The following is a 22,145-nucleotide window of genomic DNA, read 5'->3' as shown; positions in this document are numbered from 1 at the left end:
CAATGTACTATCATTCATCGTGGTCCTTCAAATCAGCCTGCTGCCTGCGCTGTGTGAGCCTACTCATGCCACCCACCCTGCCCCCTCCTCTGCTGCTAACCATTTGTCTGTTCTGTTATATTTTGCAGAACTTGAGGCCAACCCTGACGAGGCTGAAGCCAATGCAGAAGAAGATTCAGACGCGGACAAGCCTAAAGAGGAGAACATCTTCCAATCCCGCCTTCCAGACCAAAAGCATGGGGGTGAGGGGCAGGGGGAGGTGATGAATGAAGCCCCCACTGTTGTACACACTCTGGAGGAGATGCAGATGCCATCCATTGAGGTGACGGGCCCTTTCCTGAGTGGTACGATTGTTGAGACATTCCATGGCTTCTCACAGTCCGAGGCTGGGGATTCTAGTATGGTACAGCGAGGCACACCCAGGGCCCCACCGTCTGAGGCTGCGAGGTCCCAGTGGGATGCAGCAGAGCACACCCAGGGTCCCACAGTCCAAGGCTGCAGGTCCCAGTGGGATGCAGCAAGACACACCCAGGGTGAGGAGGGGAAGGAGAGCTTGACAGCGCTCTCCTGAGGTGCAGGATCTAACAGATGTGGTTCAGGTGATGGCAATGAGTGCGGAGAGCATTGACCTTACACGATCACTCCAGGACACCATCAATGGAGTGGGTCATGAGGTATTGGAACTGTCGGGAGAAGTAACAACACTCTCAAGAGAAATGGGAACACTGTCCAGGCAAATGAGGGAGGACATGTCACAGGTCGCTGATACACTGTCGGTGCACCTTGAGGGAGGGAACGTTGCAAGTAGTTGACACACTGTAGGTGAACATGAGGGAGGGAATGTCGGAGTTAGCTGCTGCAATAAGGGAACACGCCCAGATCCTGCGCCCATTGACAGAATCAACTGCCACTCCCACTCCAATCCCCAGACCAGCCTCTTTCAAGGCCCAAGCCGGGCCTTCCACATTACCTCTTGCACCCCCCCCCCCCACCCCACTCCCCATCAAGAAGTGCGCATTACCAGAGATGTTCGAAAGAATAAGCTTGGTACCAACCCGAGAAACACTGCGCCACCGCCTGCGGGCAGGAGTGGAGTCACCAAGACCAAACGCAGCGGGCGGTCTGAGAATAAGGTGGAGGAGCGATGGGTGCAGCCTTTCTTTGCTGCTGTTGTTGTTATTATTATTATTGTTGTTCCTGTTGTAACTGTTCTCAAATTAAAAGTTTTTTGTAAGTTATGTAAATTTACAATTTTAAAAGTTTGTAAGTGGTCTTAAAGTTTGTAAGTGGTCTTAAAATTTTTAATTGACCTTAACTGAAAACTTTAAAGTTTGATACAAGAATATTTCTATTAAAGTTAAGTGCAAACAAGTGTTAAACTTTTGAATAAAATATATTTCAAATTATAACTAAATCATTTCCATTATTTGTTCCATTATTAACACAACGTTTTGAACTGTAGAAGAATCATTTCCATTATTTGTTCCATTAACACAACACAACATTACGGAACAGGTCCAAACAGTAAACATGGTCCATGTGGAATAGTTGCCGCTGAGCCTTCAGGCAGCAAAGCTTTCACAGATGAGCTGCTGGCGCAAGGCTTGAACAATCGTTCAAGAGGCACGACGGCCCGCCCTCCTCCGTCGTCGTGCTCCGGGTTCAGGTACTTGCATGGCTTCCTCGTCCTCGTCCTCCTGCTGCTCATTATCTGCATCTTCCTCATCATTATCATCAGCCACACTGGGTCTTCTCCTACCAGCTGCTGCTGCCTCATGATGGCTAAGTTATGCAGCATGCAGCACACAACAGTGAACTGACCGACAATCTCAGGGGAGTATTGCAAGTAACCTCCGAAATGATCCAGTCATTGGAAAAGCTGCTTCAAGATGCCAATGGTCCTCTCTATTATGCTGCACGTTGCAATGTGTGACATGTTGTATTCCTGGGTTATGCATAGGGGCATCATGAGCCAGGTGGCGAGGTCATACCCTTTGTCTCCCAGCAGCCAGCTCTGCCCTTCTGGCTGCTGCTGAAACATGGCAGATATAGCGCTCTCGCATAGGATAAATGCATCATGGGTGCTCCCAGGGTATCTCGCATCAACTGACATGATGCGATGCATGTCGTCACACACGAGCTGCACATTAATGGAGTGGAAGCCTTTTCTGTACCTGTACATCTCAGAATCCTCCAAAGGTGCTCGCAAGGCAATGTGGGTACAATCTATGCAGCCCTGTACCTTTGGGAAGCCTGGAGAAGCCCACAGACCTTTCACGCATTGCCTGGGCAGTCATGGGGAACTTTATGTATTCATTCCCCCGGACGTATAGTGCAGCAGTCACCTGCCAAATGCAGATATGTGTTGCATGTTGAGAAATGGTACACACATCCCTAGTTGTGGCCTGGAATGAGCCAAATGCACAGAATGAAAGTGCAGCTGTAACCTGTAATGTATCTTACATTATTATATATAACTGTATCCTAACATGCTATAAATGACTGTAATAAGATATGACCTGTAACCACCAGCATACCTTACCACCAGGGGTGCACTTGCAAGAGACAGGTATATAAGGACAGGTCTCAGGCAAGTGCAGCATCCCAGAGCTGTGAAATAAAGGTGCAGGTCCAGAGTGACCTTGACTTCACGACATGCCTCGTGTGAATCTGTATTGAGGGGACAGGACTTTACAGTGGCGACGAGTTACGGGATTACAGATCAACAGAATGGCGAACAACGGATCAGATGAAACGTACAATGCGAGAAACAATTGGGAGGACTTTATAGAAAGGCTCCAGCAAAGCTTTGTAACCAAAGACTGGTTAGGCGACGTAAGGCAGACAAGAGAAGAGCCCATCTCTTGAGCAGCTGTGGCTCAAAAACATACGCTTTAATGAAGGATCTGTTGGCACCCGAGAAACCAGCAAGCAAGTCGTTTGAAGAATTGAGCACACTGATAAGAGACCACCTGAAGCCAGCGAGCAGCCTACACATGACTAGACACAGGTTCTACAACTACAGACGCTGTGTGGGCCAGAGCATACCCGACTTCGTGGCGGAACTTCGGAGGTTGGCTAGTTTATGTGAGTTCTCCGATGAACTGAGGAAAGAAATGCTGAGAGACTTTTTCATTGAAGGAATAGACCACGCAGGTATATTCCGAAAGCTCATAGAGACCAAGAACCTGACCTTAGAGGCAGCAGCACTAGTTGCACAGACATTCTTGGTAGGGGAAGAAGAAACGAGGTTAACATAAGAACACAGGAATTAGGAACAGGAGTAGGCCATCTAGCCCCTCGAGCCTGCTCCGCCATTCAACAAGATTATGGCTGATCTGGCCGTCGACTCAGCTCCACTTACCCGCCCTCTCCCCATAACCCTTAATTCCCTTATTAGTTAAAAATCTATCTATCTGTGACTTGAATACATTCAATGAGCCAGCCTCAACTGCTTCCTTGGGCAGAGAATTCCACAGATTCACAACCCTCTGGGAGAAGAAATTCCTTCTCAACTCGGTTTTAAATTGGCTCCCCGGTATTTTGAGGCTGTGCCCCCTAGTTCTAGTCTCCCCGACCAGTGGAAACAACCTCTCTGCCTCTATCTTGTCGAGAGAAATGTTTCTGTAAGATCACCCCTCATCTTTCTGAACTCCAATGAGTAAAGACCCAGTCTACTCAATCTATCATCATAAGGTAACCCCCTCATCTCCGGAATCAGCTTAGTGAATCGTCTCTGTACACCCTCCAAAGCCAGTATATCCTTCCTTAAGTAAGGCGACCAAAACTGCACGCAGTACTCCAGGTGCAGCCTCACCAGTACCCTATACAGTTGCAGAAGGACCTCCCTGCTTTTGTACTCCATCCCTCTCGCAATGAAGGCCAACATTCCATTCGCCTTCCTGATTACCTGCTGCACCTGCAAACTAACTTTTTGGGATTCATGCACAAGGACCCCCAGGTCCCTCTGCACCGCAGCATGTTGTAATTTCTCCCCATTCAAATAATATTCCCCTATACTCTTTTTTTTCCCAAGGTGGATGACCTCACACTTTCCGACATTGTATTCCATCTGCCAAACTTTAGCCCATTCGCTTAATCTATCTAAATCTCTTTGCAGCCTCTCTGTGTCCTCTACACAACCCGCTTTCCCACTAATCTTTGTGTCATCTGCAAATTTTGTTACACTACACTCTGTCCCCTCTTCCAGGTCATCTATGTATATTGTAAACAGTTGTGGTCCCAGCACCGATCCCTGTGGCACACTACTAACCACTGATTTCCAACCCGAAAAGGACCCATTTATCCCGACTCTCTGCTTTCTGTTAGCCAGCCAATTCTCTATCCATGCTAATACATTTCCACTGACCCTGCGTACCTTTATCTTCTACAGTAACCTTTTGTGTGGCATCTTATCGAATGCCTTTTGAAAATCTAAATACACCACATCCATCGGTACACCTCTATCCACCATGCTCGTTATATCCTCAAAGAATTCCAGTAAATTAGTTAAACATGATTTCCCCTTCATGAATCCATGCTGCGTCTGCTTGATTGCATTATTCCTATCTAGATGTCCCGCTATTTCTTCCTTAATGATAGTTTCAAGCATTTTCCCCACGACAGATGTTAAACTAACCGGCCTATAGTTACATGCCGTTTGTCTGCCCCCTTTTTTAAACAGAGGCGTTACATTAGCTGCTTTCCAATCCGCTGGTACCTCCCCAGAGTCCAGAGAATTTTGGTAGATTATAACGAATGCATCTGCTATAACTTCCGCCATCTCTTTTAATACCCTGGGATGCATTTCATCAGGACCAGGGGACTTGTCTACCTTGAGTCCCATTAGCCTGTCCAGCACTACCCCCCTCATGATAGTGATTGTCTCCAGGTCCTCCCTTCCCACATTCTTGTGACCAGCAATTTCTGGCATGGTTTCTGTGTCTTCCACTGTGAAGACCGAAGCAAAATAATTGTTTAAGGTCTCAGCCATTTCCCATTATTAAATCCCGCTTCTCATCTTCTAAGGGACCAACATTTACTTTAGTCACTCTTTTCCATTTTATATATCTGTAAAAGCTTTTACTATCCGTTTTTATGTTTTGCGCAAGTTTACTTTCGTAATCTATCTTTCCTTTCTTTATTGCTTTCTTCGTCATTCTTTGCTGTCGTTTAAAATTTTCCCAATCTTCTATTTTCCCACTAACCTTGGCTACCTTATACGCATTGGTTTTTAATTTAATACTCTGCTTAATTTCCCTGGTTATCCACGGCTGGTTATCCCTTCTCTTACCGCACTTCTTTTTCATTGGAATATATTTTTGTTGAGCACTATGAAAGAGCTCCTTAAAAGTCCTCCACTGTTCCTCAATTGTGCCACCATTTAGTCTGTGTTTCCAGTTTACTTTAGCCAACTCTGCCCTCATTCCACTGTAGTCCCCTTTGTTTAAGCATAGTACGCTCATTTGAGACACTACTTCCTCACCCTCAATCTGTATTACAAATTCAACCATACTGTGATCACTCATTCCGAGAGGTTCTTTTACTAGGAGATCGTTTATTATTCCTGTCTCATTACACAGGACTTGATCTAAGATAGCTTGCTCCCTTGTAGGTTCTGTAACATACTGTTCTAAGAAACAATCCCGTATGCATTCTATGAATTCCTCCTCCAGGCTACACCATGCAGTTTGATTTGACCAATCGATATGTAGGTTAAAATCCCCCATGATTATTGCCGTTCCTTTTTCTCATGCCTCCATTATTTCCTTGATTATTGCCCGTCCCACCATGAAGTTATTATTTTGGGGTCTATAAATTACGCCCACCAGTGACTTTTTCCCCTTACTATCTCTAATCTCCACCCACAATGATTCAACATTTTGTTCATTAGAGCCAATATCGTCTCTCACAACTGCCCTGATATCATCCTTTATTAACAGAACTACCCCACCTCCTTTCCCTTCTTGTCTATCTTTCCGAATCGTCAGATACCCCTGTATGTTTAATTCCCAGTCTTGGCCACCCTGCAACCACGTTTCTGTAATGGTCACCAAATCATACCCATTTGTAATGATTTGTGCCGTCAACTCATTTACTTTATTTCGAATGCTGCGTGCGTTTAGGTAGAGTGTTTTAATACTAGTTTTTAATCCATGATTTTTAGTTTTGACCCCTCCTGCAGCCCTTTTACATTCAGTAGCCCTTTTTGTTTTTTGCCTTGGGTTTCTCAGCCCTCCACTTTTACTCATCTCCTTTCTGTCTTTTGCTTTTGTCTCCTTTTTGTTTCCCTCTGTCTCCCTGCATTGGTTCCCATCCCCCTGCCACATTAGTTTAACTCCTCCCCAACAGCACTAGCAAACACTCCCCCCTAGGACATTGGTTCCGGTCCTGCCTAGGTGCAGACCGTCCGGTTTGTACTGGTCCCACCTCCCCTAGAACCAGTTCCAATGCCCCAGGAATTTGAATCCCTCCCTGCTGCACCACTGCTCAAGCCACGTATTCATCTGAGCTATCCTGCGATTCCTACTCTGACGAGCACGTGGCACTGGTGGCAATCCCGAGATTACTACTTTTGAGGTCCTACGTTTTAATTTAGCTCCTAGCTCCTTAAATTCATCTCATAGGACCTCATCCCTTTTTTTACCTATATCGTTGGTACCAATGTGCACCACGACAACTGGCTGTTCACCCTCCCTTTTCAGAATATCCTTCACCCACTCCGAGACATCCTTGACCCTTGCACCAGGGAGGCAACATACCATCCTGGAGTCTCGGTTGCGGCCGCAGAAACCCCTATCTATTCCCCTTACAATCGAATCCCCTATCACTATCGCTCTCCCACTCTTCTTCCTGCCCTCCTGTGCAGCAGAGCCAGCCACGGTGCTGCTGCTGCCCTCCCCTGATGAGTCATCCCCCTCAACAGTACTCAAAACGGTGCATCTGTTTTGCAGGGGGATGACCGCAAGGGACCCCTGCACTACCTTCCTTGCACTACTCTTCCTGCTGGTCTTCCATTCCCTAGCTGGCTGTGGACCCTTCACCTACGGTATGACCAACTCACTAAACGTGCTATTCACGTCATTCTCAGCATCGTGGATGCTCCAGAGTGAATGCACCCTCAGCTCCAACTCTGCAACGCGGTCTGTCAGGAGCTGGAGGCGGATACACTTCCCGCACACATAGTCGTCAGGCACACTGGAGGCGTCCCGTGTTCCCACATGGTACAGGAGGAGCATAACACGTGACCGAGCTCTCCTGCCATGACTTAACCCTTAGATAGGCAACAACAATGCTAAAGTTTACTCACTGTTATAGAAGAGAAAAAAGAAAAACTACTCACCAATCACTTACCCCCTTGGCTGTGATGTCACCTTTCTGTTTCTTTCTACTTCTTTTTTGCCTTCTCCCTGTAGCTGCACTGGCACGCCTCTCCACGCACCTCCTCACGCTGCTCCCGACTCAGCGACGCACCTCCACACGCGGCTCCCGACTGCCGCCGCATTGGGCCTTTTATAGGCCTCTCGCCGACCCCGGAACTCACGCCTCTCCACGCACCTCCTCGACGCTGCTCCCAACTCAGCGACGCACCTCCACACGCTGCTAATTGATTTACAATGCAGGTACGACAACTAACGAAATATCGGAACAAGAAGTTCACAGCACTAAACAAGACAAAACCAGGAGAACAGGCTCTCGACAGCAGGCAGAAGCCATCAAAGGCCACAGGAACGGCCGTTCACACCTCATCAACCCACAATGCGAGCAATCAACTACAAACTGAGAGAAGCTCAAGAGAGATCAGCCAGACACAGCTCATTCTTTGGGAACACTTTGAACAATGGAACAGGTCTGTGCTGGAGGTGTGGGGGTGGGCACTCGTCAAGGGGATGTCGATTTCAGTAAGCTGTTTGCAGAAATTGTGAATATACAGGGCATTTGGCCCGCATGTGCAAGAAAACGGCAGCTCAGCTGGTATACGAATCGGATGGGTCAGAAAGCAGACTAGAAGATGGTGGGGACAGTACCCGGGACACCGATGTACAGCGGGTAAACACGATCAATGGCCGCTGCTCCTACAACAGGACGCCTCCTATAATGATGAGGGTCCTACTCAATGGGCCAGAAGAGCCGAATGGCCTACTCCTGCACTTATTTTCTTTTCTATATCTGTCAACATGGAGCTGAATACGGGAGCGAGTCTATCTCTCATGGGTGCTCAACAATTTGAACAACTGTGGCCGCATAAAAGAGACAGACCAAAACTCACAAGGGTTGACATCAAACTAAGGACCTAGATCAAATAAATCATACCAGTCCTCGGCAGCGCCATGCTCACTGTCACACACAAAGGGACAGTGAACCGACTTCCCCTGTGGATTGTCCCCGGAGGTCCCCCAGTACTGCTGGGGAGAAGCTGGCTGGCAAAACTAAACTGGAAATGGGATGATGTCCATGCCATGTCATAGAAACATAGAAAATAGGTGCAGGAGTAGGCCATTCGGCCCTTCGAGCCTGCACCGCCATTCAATGAGTTCATGGCTAAACATGCAACTTCAGTACCCCATTCCTGCTTTCTCGCCATACCCCTTGATCCCCCTAATGGTAAGGACTACATCTAACTCCTTTTTGAATATATTTAGTGAATTGGCCTCAACAACTTTCTGTGGTAGAGAATTCCACAGGTTCACCACTCTCTGGGTGAAGAAGTTTCTCCTCATCTTGGTCCTAAATTGATTACCCCTTATCCTTAGACTGTGACCCCTGGTTCTGGACTTCCCCAACATTGGGAACATTCTTCCTGCATCTAACCTGTCTAAACCCGTCAGAATTTTAAACGTTTCTATGAGATCCCCTCTCATTCTTCTGAACTCCAGTGAATACAAGCTCAGTTGATCCAGTCTTTCTTGATATGTCAGTCCTGCCATCCCGGGAATCAGTCTGGTGAACCTTCGCTGCACTCCCTCAATAGCAAGAATGTCCTTCCTCAAGTTAGGAGACCAAAACTGTACACAATACTCCAGGTGTGGCCTCACCAAGGCCCTGAACAACTGTAGCAACACCTCCCTGCCCCTGTACTCAAATCCCCTCGCTATGAAGGCCAACATGCCATTTGCTTTCTTAACCGCCTGCTGTACCTGCATGCCAACCTTCAATGACTGATGTACCATGACACCCAGGTCCCATTGCAACTCCCCTTTTCCTAATCTGTCACCATTCAGATAATAGTCTGTCTCTCGGTTTTTATCACCAAAGTGGATAACCTCACATTTATCCACATTATACTTCATCTGCCATGCATTTGCCCACTCACCTAACCTATCCAAGTCACTCTGCAGCCTCATAGCATCCTCCTCGCAGCTCACACTGTCACCCAACTTAGTGTCATCCGCAAATTTGGAGATACTACATTTAATCCCCTCGTCTAAATCATTAATATACAATGTAAACAGCTGGAGCCCCAGCACAGAACCTTGCGGTACCCCACTAGTCACTGCCTGCCATTCTGAAAAGTGCCCATTTACTCCTACTCTCTGCTTCCTGTCTGACAACCAGTTCTCAATCCATGTCAGCACACTACCCCCAATCCCATGTGCTTTAACTTTGCACATTAATCTCTTGTGTGGGACCTTGTCGAAAGCCTTCTGAAAGTCCAAATATACCACATCAACTGGTTCTCCCTTGTCCACTCTACTGGAAACATCCTCAAAAAATTCCAGGAGATTTGTCAAGCATGATCTCCCTTTCACAAATCCATGCTGACTTGGACCTATCATGTCACCTCTTTCCAAATGCGCTGCTATGACATTCTTAATAATTGATTTCATCATTTTACCCTGATGTCAGGCTGACCGGTCTATAATTCCCTGTTTTCTCTCTCCCTCCTTTTTTAAAAAGTGGGATTACATTGGCTACCCTCCACTCCATAGGAACTGATCCAGAGTCTATGGAATGTTGGAAAATGGCTGTCAATGCATCCGCTATTTCCAAGGCCATCTCCTTAAGTACTCTGGGATGCAGTCCATCAGGCCCTGGGGATTTATCGGCCTTCAATCCCATCAATTTCCCCAACACAATTTCCCAAAGAATAAGGATTTCCCTCAGTTCCTCCTTCTTTTACTAGATCCTCTGACCCCTTTTATATCTGGAAGGTTGTTTGTGTCCTCCTTAGTGAATACCGAACCAAAGTACTTGTTCAATTGTTCTGCCATTTCTTTGTTCCCCGTTATGACTTCCCCTGATTCTGACTGCAAGGGACCCACGTTTGTCTTTACTAACCTTTTTCTCTTTACATATCTATAGAAACATTTGCAGTCCGTCTTAATGTTCCCTGCAAGCTTCCTCTCGTACTCTATTTTCCCTGCCCTAATCAAACCCTTTGTCCTCCTCTGCAGAGTTCTAAATTTCTCCCAGTCCCCAGGTTCACTGCTATTTCTGGCCAATTTGTATGCCACTTCCTTGGCTTTAATATTATCCCTGATTTCCCTTGATAGCCACGGTTGAGCCACCTTCCCTTTTTTATTTTTATGCCAGACAGGGATGTACAATTGTTGTACAAATGTCTGCCATTGTCCATCCACAGTCAACCCCTTAAGTATAATTTGCCAATCTATCCTAGTCGATTCACGCCTCATACCTTCAAAGTTACCCTTCTTTAAGTTCTGGACCATGGTCTCTGAATTAACTGTTTCATTCTCCATCCTAATGTAGAATTCCACCATATTATGGTCACTCTTCCCCAAGGGGCCTTGCACAATGAGATTGCTAATTAATCCTCTCTCATTACACAACACCCAGTCTAAGATGGCCTCCCCCCCAGTTGATTCCTCGACATATTGGTCGAGAAAACTATCCCTTATGCACTCCAGGAAATCCTCCTCCACCGTATTGCTTCCAGTTTGGTTAGCCCAATCTATGTGCATATTAAAGTCACCCATGATAACTGCTGCACCTTTATTGCATGCACCCCTAATTTCCTGTTTGATGCCCTCCCCAACATCACTACTACTGTTTGGAGGTCTGCACACAACTCCCACTAACGTTTTTGCCCTTTGGTATTCTGCAGCTCTAACCATATAGATTCCACATCATCCAAGCTAATGTCCTTCCTAACTATTGCATTAATCTCCTCTTTAACCAGCAATGCTACCCCACCTCCTTTTCCTTTTATTCTACCCTTCCTGAATGTTGAATACCCTTGGATGTTGAGTTCCCAGCCCTGACCATCCTGGAGCCACGTCTCTGTAATCCCAATCACATCACATCCGTTAACATCTATTTGCACAGTTAATTCATCCACCTTATTACGGATACTCCTTGCATTAAGACACAAAGCCTTCAGGCTTGTTTTTTTAACACCCTTTGTCCTTTTAGAATTATGATGTAGTGTGGCCCTTCTTGTTTCTTGCCTTTGTTTACTCGGCCTTCCACTATTGCTTTTTACCTTTCTACCATCTGTTTCTGACTCCATATTACTTCGCCCTATCTCGCTGCATAGGTTCCCATCCCACTGCCATATTAGTTTAAACACTCCAGAACTGCATTAACAAATGTTACCCCAAGGACAGCAGTTCCAGTCCTACCCAAGTGCAGACCGTCCCTTTTGTACAGGTCCTACTTCCCCCAGAACTGGTTCCAATGTCCCAGGAATTTGAATCCCTCCGTCTTGCACCACTGCTCAAGCCACGTATTTATTCTAACTATCCTGCTTCCTCTACTCTGATTAGCATGTGGCACTGGTAGCAATCCAGAGATTACTACCTTTGAGGTCCTACTTTATAATTTAACTCCTAGCTCCCTAAATTCAGCTTGTAGGACCTCTTCCCGCTTCTTACCTATATCGTTGGTACCAACGTGCACCACGACAACTGGCTGTTCACCCTCCCTCTCCAGAATGCTCTGCAGCCACTCTGAGGCATCCCTGACCCTTGCACCAGGGAGGCAACATACCATCCTGGAATCTGGGTTGCGGCCGCAGAAACTACTATCTATTCCCCTTACAATAGAGTCCCCTATCACTATAGCTCTCCCACTCTTTTTCCCACCCTTCTGTGCAGCATGGTGCCATGAACTTGGCTGCTGCTGCCCTCCCCTGATGAGTCATCCTCCTCAACAGTACCCAAAGCGGTGTATCTGTTTTGCAGGGGGATGACCGCAGGGGACCCCTGCACTACCTTCCTTGCACTGCTCTTCCTGCTGGTCTTCCATTCCCTAGCTGGCTGTGGACCCTTCACCTGCGGTAAGACCAACTCGCTACACGAGCTACTCACGTCATTCTCAGCATTGTGGATGCTCCAGAGTGAATCCACCCTCAGCTCCAATTCTGCAACGCGGTCCGTCAGGAGAGGAACGGACCTCCTGCTCAACAGTTATAATGCGATTTGAACCTCTCTTTCAGCCAGGTGTGGGCACTTACAAAAGGGCCAAAGTCAAAATCTACATCACACACAATGCTACACTGGTCCATCACAAGGCCAGAGCTGTACCCTATGTAATGAGGGAAAAGATTGAACACGAACTAAACAGGCTTCTGCAGGAAGGCATTATATCACCTGTGGAATTTAGCGACTGGGCAAATCCCATCGTCCCAGTCATGAAGCCTGATGGATCCGTCCGAATCTTGGGGACTACAAATCTACCATAAACAGAGTCTCCCTACAGGACCAGTACCCACTGCCCAGAGCGGAGGACTTATTTGCCACATTGGCTGGTGGTAAACTTTTCTCAAAATTAGACCTCACATCTGCGTATATAACGCAAGAATTGACCGAGGAATCCAAGCTACTCACCACCATCAACACACATCGAGGCCTTTTCATGTACAATCGATGCCCATTCGGCATCAGGTCGGCAGCTGCCATATTCCAGCGCAACATGGAGAGTCTGCTCAAGTCCATCCCGGGGACGGTTGTATTTCAAGATGACATACTTATCACGGGCAGGGACACCGACTCCCATCTCCGTAATTTGGAGGAAGTACTAAAGCGGTTGGATCGGGTAGGCCTACGAGTCAAGAAATCCAAGTGCCTGTTTCTCGCACCCGAGGTTGAATTTTTGGGCAGAAGGATTGCCGCTGATGGAATCCGCCCAACAGAGTCCAAAACAGAAGCAATTCGCCTGGCACCCAAGCCCCGGAATGTCTTAGAACTGCACGCCTTTCTCGGGCAACTCAATTACTTTGGGAACTTTATGCAGAACTTAAGCACGCTGCTGGAGCCTCTCCATGTGCTACTCAGAAAGGGGTGCGATTGGTTTTGGGGGGATGCCCAGGAACGTGCCTTCAATAAGGCACGCAACCTTCTGTGTTCCAACAGTGTTTTGACTTTCTTTGACCCAGGTAAAAAGCTAGTTCTCACATGCGATGCGTCAGCGTATGGTGTCGGGTGCGTTTTGCAACATGTCAATACTGCGGGCAAATTACAACCCATAGCTTATGCCTCCAGGTCACTTTCGCGGGCGGAGCGCGGGTACGGAATGGTAGAGAAGGAGGCGCTCGCGTGCGTGTACGGTGTCAAAAAGATGCACCAATACCTTTTCGGGGCCAAGTTCGCGTTAGAAACTGACTACAAGCCCCTCACGTCCCTCCTATCCGAGAACAAGGCAATAAATGCCAACGCCTCAGCGCGAATTCAACGGTGGGTACTCATGCTGGCGTCCTACGACTACACCATAAGGCACAGACCAGGCACAGACAACTGTGCTGACGCGCTCAGCAGGCTACCCTTGGCGACCACGGAAGGGTCTGACGAACAGGATTATGAGATAGTCATGGCAATCAATGCCTTCGAGTCCACAGGTTTGCCCATGACGGCTCGCCAAATCAGAGCCTGGACGCCCAGTGACCCCACGTTATCCTTAGTAAAAAGATGTGTCCTAACCGGTGACTGGGCAGAGGCTCGCGATGCCTGCCCCGAGGAATTAAAACCCTTTCACAGGCGCATGCATGAGCTATCACTACAAGCAGACTGCCTGATATGGGGCAGCCGAGTAGTCATGCCTCTGCGAGGCAGAGAGGCATTTGTCTGGGAGCTCCACCGCGAGCACCCGGGGATCGTTCCCATGAAGGCCATAGCCAGATCCCATGTCTGGTGGCCTGGTATTGACGCGGACTTGGAGCTCTGCGTCCGAAGGTGCACCATTTGTGCCCAACTCAGCAATGCCCCCAGGGAGGCTCCACTGAGCCCCTGGCCCTGGCCTACCAAACCGTGGTCGCGGGTGCACATAGACTATGCTGGCCCATTCATGGGCAAAATGTTCCTCGTAGTTGTAGATGCATTTTCAAAGTGGATCGAATGCACCATTTTAAACTCGAGCACAACCTCCACCACTGTGGAGAGCCTCGCAACCATGTTTGCAACGCATGGAATCCCTGACATATTGGTCAGTGACAATGGTCCGTGCTTCACCAGCGCAGAATTCCAAGACTTTATAATTGACCACGGCATAAATCACGTCAAGACGGCACCGTTCAAGCCGGCCTCCAATGGCCAGGCAGAGAAAGCAGTGCAAATCTTTAAACAAGGCATGCTTAAAATCCAAGGTCCCACGCTGCAGTGTCGCCTGTCGTGACTGCTGCTGGCATACAGATTTCATCCGCACTAACAGACTGTGATCCCCCCCGCGCAACTGTTGATGAAAAGGACTTTAAAAACAAGGCTCTCATTAATCCTCCCAGACATGCACAAAATTGTTGAGGCAAAGCACCATCAGCTGACTTAGTACCATGACAGAAATTCGAGGGGGAGATGGAATGAGATAGGGGACAAAGTGTTTGTACTAAACTATGGCAGGGGTCCCAAATGGCTTGCAGGGACAGTAACGGGCAAGGAAGGAAACAGGCTACTGGTAGTACAAATGGACAATGGCAAAACCTGCCGGAGGCATGTAGACCAAGTCAAAAGCAGATTTACCAACAACACTGCGGAACCAGAGGCAGACTACAATGTGGAACTTGCACCACACCTGGTGGACAGACAGAGGGAACAACCTGAGGAAAGGTCAATCCCAACAGACAGCCCAGGCGAGTCAACAACAATCACACCAATTGAAACAGACAGCCCAGGTGAGATACCAGCAACCACACCCAAAGATAAACAGACACCAAGGCAAACAACTGAACCACAACTCAGACGCTCCACGCGAGAGCGTAGACCACCTGAGAGACTTAACCTATAAGGACAATAAGACCTTGGGGGAGGGTGATGTAATGTTTCTTACATTATTATATATAACTGTATCCTAACATGCTATATATGACTGTAATAAGATATGACTTGTAACCACCAGCATACCTTACCACCAGGGGTGCACTTGCAAGAGACAGATATATAAGGACAGGTCTCAGGCAAGTGCAGCATTCCAGAGCTGTGAAATAAAGGTGCAGGTCCAGAGTGACCTTGACTTCACTTCATGCCTCGTGTGAATCTGTACTGAGGGGATAGGACTTTACATAACCTTCACTTCAACTGACAAAGCAGTCCTCCTGATGCTTCTAGGTTGCAGATCTGCTTTTACTAACTCACAGATCTCGGTTACAACTTTTCTGCAGAAACGAGCCTTCTGACACTGTCTGCATCACTCAGGTGCCAGTATGAATGCCTATCTTGATATACCTGACATGGGTAAGGCCTCCTGCCCATCATCCTACATGCTCTGAGGTTCCTCATGGGATGATGTCTAATCAATCATCTCCTCTGCAGCACCATCATGTAGAAGGCTTGCACGAGGTATGGCTTTGTCAATATTGCCCCCATATTTAAATTGTACCTTTGCAAGAAGCTCAAAACAGCAGGACAAGGAGTTAAAGCTTTTTTGTTCTCTCTCTCCCCAAGGTCGATGCCTGAGCTTGGACCACACCCAGGTCTGCACATGAGCAATAGGCTTGTTTAGAACGGAAGCAAGGCATTCAATGAAGACGTTTGGGGCAACGAAGTCTAATGCAATTCCTTAATTTTAGATTTTTTTCAAAGTACCATCCCACCACTGACTGAACGTCTCCTCACCGGGCTCGAGGGTCGGCCGACAGAATCGCTCCCTTGCCCGGACACAGGGGCTCGGCAAACACCCACCCCTTCCCCACCCCCGGGTTTCTTTTGATGCTGCTGCATAGTGTAAGGCTTCTCGTGCCTTCAGTTCAGCTTCCCCCCACCTCCCCAGTCTAGCCCCGAGCCTCTGTATCCGGGCGAGGGAGTGATTCTGCCGGCCAATGCTCCGACCGTCAAGTCTGGTGAGGAGATGTTCAGTGGTGGCGTGGTACTTTGTAAAAAAGCCAAGATTAAAGAATTGCATTAGACTTCCATCTTCTACATTTTAAGTTTGAAAAAATTAAGCTTCATGATGCGTATTTAATGTGTTCTTGACTCCCTCCAAAACTTCGCATAAAAACAATAGCGTCTTTCTACGCTGATTTTTCTTAAGTGCCCGGTAGGTTTTTTGGGAGTGGTCACATACGCCATCCTTGGAGAAATATAAATTGGCCAAACTTGCTTAAATGTGAAAAACTGGCTCAGATATCAGGTTAAGCCCCCTATGACGCAAAAAAAAGCTAACCTAAAAAAAAATCGTAACTGAATTACGCTGGTGCACAAACTTTGGGGAAACTTGGATATTTTAGTTTCGGCCAATAAAAGTGTCACGCGCCAAAAAGCGGCGCAGATAACTGGGGAAAATTGAGCCCTTAAATTCTATTCCTGGGAAAGATCTGAAAGCACTAAAGCATGCCAGGTTTCAGAGCACAACTGACTGTTACTGCCGCTGCATGTGCCTGCGCTATGCCCCATGATAGCCACAGGTAACCTTGCAGAAAATGCCACAAATTCTACACTGAGCTCTCTGCTTATCCAGACCTCGTATTGATGGATCTCCATTGTCACTGCTACATAGATGTGCCAAGGCTTGCAGGTGTGACTGCTGGTACCTTGACAGGTGCGGCGAATCAGACTTGGTTGGCTCTTGCTCGCCCCAGCACTACTCTTTTCATGCAGTGCCACCGAAAGCATGTCATATTGTGGTTGGGACACTTCCAAGGAACCATCGAACATTGCAGTTAGGCAGTTGCATATTTTAGAGATGTCATTTGGTCTGCCGTCTCAGCTTCCCTTCGGAAGAGAAGCCCCTGTCAGCACTAGCTTTCTGCCAAAGTAACGTCTAGCCGCCAGTTGGGAGGGTCTCGGTCGATGGGCACTGAGCATCTTATGGACACAGCGACCCACCTGGCATCACTCCATAGGCCCTCTTCTTCAGCTAGGGGGATTCCTATCAGGAAACTCACTGGTGCAAGTCATGGTGGTGGGGAGGGGAAGGAACAATGGAGACCAAGGCTAAACAAAATGGGAGCAGAAATAAATGAATAAAAACAGTTATAATATGACTGAAATATTTTTTGAAGTTACATAATTTGGTATTTCTAATCAGTCACTGCCACATCCATTTGAAATGGACATCCTTCAGACTTCATGTCCCATGCGCGATTGTCAGCCGTGGCTGAGTGGGCAGTACACTCGCCTCTGAGTTACGAAGGTTGTGGATTCAAGTCCCACTCCAGAGACTTGAGCACGTAAATCTAGGTTGACACTCCAGTGCAGTGCTGAGGGAGTGCTGCACTGTCGGAGGTGCCGTCTTTCAGATCAGACGTTAAACTGAGGTCTCGTCTGCTCTCAGGTGGACATAAAAGATCCCACTATTTCAAAGAAGAGCAAGGGAGTTATCGCCGGTGTCCCTCGATCAACATAACAAAAACACTTTACCTGGTCATTATCACATTACTGGTTGTGAGAGCTTGCTGTGCACTATATGGCTGCCGCTTTTCCCACATTGCACTCCAAAAGTACTTCATTGGCTGTAAAGCGCTTTGAGATGCCTGGTGGTCATAAAAGGCGCTATATAAATGTAAGTCTTTCTTTCTTTTTAAATATCAGAAAATGGTGTGCAGTACTGTTCCTGTTCCACATGTATATATTCATGATTTAGGCTGTCACTCACTGCCCTTGCTCCCTGGAAACATCAACATTGTGCAAAGTGTGTGGGAGTTCTAGAAGGAAATAATTCTTTCAACTTTCAACTATCAGGCACCCAATTAAAGCTAGTACCCATTTAGGTAAGGTACCAACCCCCTCCCCACCCCCCGCCCCGCCCATGGAGCAGTAACCAGGGTAGGAGGGAAAACATTGGAAATAAATTGTTGCTTTCAATTATATTATTACACCTTTATCTAATGTACTCCTCTTAAACATCAATTATATGAATTGACACCAAGTTATGACATCTGTGCAATATTCATCAAAATATCAAGAGTTGGGGAAGTAAACCAAATCTGAATAAAGAAAAATATTTGTTAAAGATTCACAATTGGAAGTTTTTGACCTTTAGATTCTCAGGCAAAGAAAGAAAGATGTGTATTTATATAGCATCTTTCACAACCATCGGACATCTCAAAGCATTTTACAGCCAATGAAGTGCTTTTTGGAGTGTAGTCACTGGTGTAATGTAGGAAACGCGGCAGCCAATTTGCGCACAGCAAGCTCTCACAAACAGCATTGTGATAATGACCAGATAAACTGTTTTTGTTATGTTGATTGAGGGATAAATATTGGCCCCAGGACACCGGGGATAACTCCCCTGCTCTTCTTTGAAAAAGTGCCATGGGATCTTTTACATCCAATTGAGCCAGCAGTTTAACGTCTCATCCGAAAGATAGCATCTCCAACAGTGCAGCACTCCTTCAGCACAGCACTGGAGTGTCAGCATGGATTTATGTGCTCAAGTTCTTGGAGTGAGACTGGAACCTACAACCAAAGCACTATTAGTTAATGCTTGAATTGGAAATGCTCGCTGCCGATCACATAGCTTGAGGATTCACTTTAAGCATCAACTCCCAGTTTTATAAGTGTTGGTAGACAGGTTTTTCAAATCTCTGCACTCAGTTCTTCTTCTAATGAGATGTTAAATCCTGGTTTCTATAAATTTTCCGTCTCCTTCAACACAAACAAGCTCTTCAATTAATAGAAGCATCGCCATGCTCCAATTCCGTATTCTGCACAGGGGCAAGTATTCCTCTCATTAGCACTATGGGAGGTTCATCCCTTCAAAGTGCCGCATTTTGTAATGAAAGTGTGTTTGGATAGCGTTGTGATAATCAAAAGACTGGAAATTTTATCCAGTATTTTAAAAATGTGTTCACAGGAGGTGGGTGACGCTGGCAAGGCTGTGTTTACTGCCCATCCCTCTTTGCCCTAAAATGGTGAGAGGCTTTCACCTTAAACCACTGCAGTCTTTGTGATGGTGCTTCCACAGTAAAGAATAGCAGGACTTGTATCCAACAACAATGCTAATGTATATCCAAGACAGGACAATATGTGACTTGGAAGGGAACCTGCAGGTGATGGTGTTCCCATGGCATTGCTGTCCTTGTCCTTCTAGGTGGTAGCGATCACGAGGTCGAGAGGTGCTGTCAAAGCAAACTTAGTGAGCTGCTGCAGGGCATCCTGTCGACAATGCACACTGCAGACACACTGCGGCAGTGCTGGATGACCTCAGGAGGACACCATGTAGGATTGGTATTTTTGACTCACATACTGGACTCCGCTACAGTTAAGGATGGGGATGTTCATGAAGCCTCTTCCGTCAGTTATCTAATTGCCCATGTGCACTCTTGACTGGACTTTCTATGAGTGAAAACTGAGTTAATGGGACCAGATTTTGCTGTCAAAATAACAGTGAGGCTAATGGCGCTCGCCGTTATTTAAGGCAAATGGTACAGCGACTTCAGATGAGGGCAGATGCGCGGTTAAATAGCAATATCCAAACATTGCTGTCCAAGTTGTGCCACAACACCATTAGCTTTGCAAAAACAGCATCTCACTGTCTGCCTCACTATTGAAATGCATTCAATGGTGTGAAGTTGCTGCATTTGAATGGTAGATAAAAATTAAACTCACCACAGAAAGTTAAGTCAAATCATTTCAAGTCTAAGTACACTTTTAATGACATGATAATTATTAATTACTGCTGGTCAACCTCTCTGGTACTGAAAATTAATTATGACAAATGTGGAGTCTTATTCTTTCAGGACTTCATTGTTTCAGATTTTAAAAATGTCAAGTTTAAACTTTTTTTTACTCTTCCTTTCTGTTTCTTTGTTCTCTCTTAATCCAATCTTTATTTCCCTCTCTTTATTTCTCTTTCTGTACCTGACTTGACATTGAATTCATCCACTCTAATTTACACTTCCTTGTCAGTCCTTGCGCTGTTTATTTAACAATCATTCAATCTGATTGGTTAAGGAGATAGACAGTTGGCTAAGGTCCCAGATGCCCCTGGGGGGGATTTTAACCTCACAAAAATATATGGGTTTGGGTCGGGTAGTATGTGAAAATGTAAAATACCTGAAACCCAACACTTCCAACTGGCCCATTTCCGATTTTAATGGAGGAGGGATAGGGGTTAGGAGGCGGTTGGTCCTTCAAGTCTTATGAGTGCCTCAGAATTAACCATTATTTTAAATTTAAATAGCTAGCATTTTAATTTAACCCTGGCTAGCCAGGTTTTCCAAGCCTTGGAAAACCCAGCAGCTAAAGGGAGATGAGGACTGCTAGATCTAGGAGGTAAGTGCCTTTCCAATTACCTGCTGGATCCAGTTGATTTGCTTAACCCCCGACCGGATATCCCGACCCTCCCGATCTTCCCCCCCCCCAACTCTTCCGATCTGCCCCGCCAACTCTTCCGATCTGCTGCTCCCTGAGGCCTCCGATCTCCCCTACACCGGTCCTTTCAATCTCCACTCGACCATTCTGATCACCCACCTCCCCCAGCTGCGGCCAGGTGCCGAAGGTCTACCCACCAAACACGCTCTCAATCTAGCTGGCCGCAGCCCGGAGACAGAGACAAGAAATGTTAATCAGGTCCCGCCGTTAAATTCAGCAGGACCCGAGGGATTGTATTCAAGGCTGTGGCGCACTCAAGCATTAAGATTCACAAACTTTGCTCTTACAGACGTACCATCAGTCCTTGAGTGTTACAACGTTTGTGGTAGATTCCTAGTTATGTGCTGGTTTCTATGTCATCTCAACTGATGTCCAACCAAACCCTCCACCACCACCACCACAAGCAAATGTACCAGCATCAATGCAGAACAGCTGAAAATTTGATCCGAGTCATTTGCAGTTGGTGTTTCTCAAATAAGGTTCCTGATATTTACAGAGGCGTGTAATCGGAAATGGGTGCCGGCGGGGGCGGGGGGGTGGGGGAGTGGGGGCGGTGTTATGGACAGGAACCGCAAAAGAACAGATTTCCCCGATGACTCTAAAGCTTTAATTGCAGGCCGTGTTTCAAATTTTTTCCAGGTTTCCTGCCCGAAAGCCATGGGGGCGCCGGTGATTGCGGGGTGGGTAGGGGTGCCGGGGAAGTTGAGGGGTTTAAGATCGTGGATGTGGGGGATTTTACCGGTTAGCTTGTTGGGCCTGGAGGAAACACTGCTGCTCCTCCTGGCCCACAAACTTGCTGTAAAGGTACTGAACTAATGGATCCAGCCCTTATCGCCTCCTGTGACCTGCTAGTTTTCTCAAGACCAAGGAAACCCGGTTGGCAGTAGTTAACAGTGGACACATGGAGGGGGTTAAAATTACCCGCAATGTCTGGGAAGCTGCTGCACATAACCTTTGAACTCAGTACAACGACATAAACAGTTGCACTTACCAGGATCTGACTTCGAGAAGGTATCCACATCCAGAAGATTCCTATGAGAAGAGAAAGGAATAATTAATAAACCAATATATTATCAGTTCCGCTGTATTCTAAGTGAAGGCCATCCCAAAAAATATTTTTGAATTACTGCAACAGTGCAAGAAGTCGCATGAGAAAGCAGGGAATAAGGATAGGATATTTCATTTGTAGAACAGACTGTTCGACTGGAGATTCTACCACATCCATTTAAGCTCCCAAATACTCCCTGGTCCACAAAACATTATCACACAAAATTCCTGAAAATTCACCATTCTCCAATCTCCACTTGTGTTCCTGGTTATGGAGATCCACCTTAATCAGCAGCAGCTCTGATTTGACCCTGAAATGAGCTTTCGACCACATATCCGCAGCATATTTAAGACTGCCTATTTCCACCTCCGTAACATCGCCTGTCATCGCCGCTGCCT

General features: G+C 46.8%; 1 protein-coding gene across 1 annotated transcript in view; it reads right to left on the bottom strand.

Annotated features, from left to right (window-relative positions):
- Positions 1-22,145, bottom strand: part of LOC139276919 (copine-9-like) — a 615,931-nt gene that overhangs the window by 511,165 nt on the left and 82,621 nt on the right. Inside the window, exon 2 of the mRNA XM_070894913.1 lies at positions 21,691-21,731. Within this exon, the coding sequence (XP_070751014.1) occupies positions 21,691-21,731 (41 nt within the window). The remainder of the gene's footprint in view (positions 1-21,690; positions 21,732-22,145) is intronic.

The sequence above is a fragment of the Pristiophorus japonicus genome, chromosome 12 (assembly GCF_044704955.1).
Source record: "Pristiophorus japonicus isolate sPriJap1 chromosome 12, sPriJap1.hap1, whole genome shotgun sequence".
Taxonomy (NCBI): Eukaryota; Metazoa; Chordata; class Chondrichthyes; family Pristiophoridae; genus Pristiophorus; species Pristiophorus japonicus.
The sequence above is the reverse complement of the archived record's forward strand: the minus strand, read 5'-3'. Positions and strand labels throughout refer to the sequence as shown.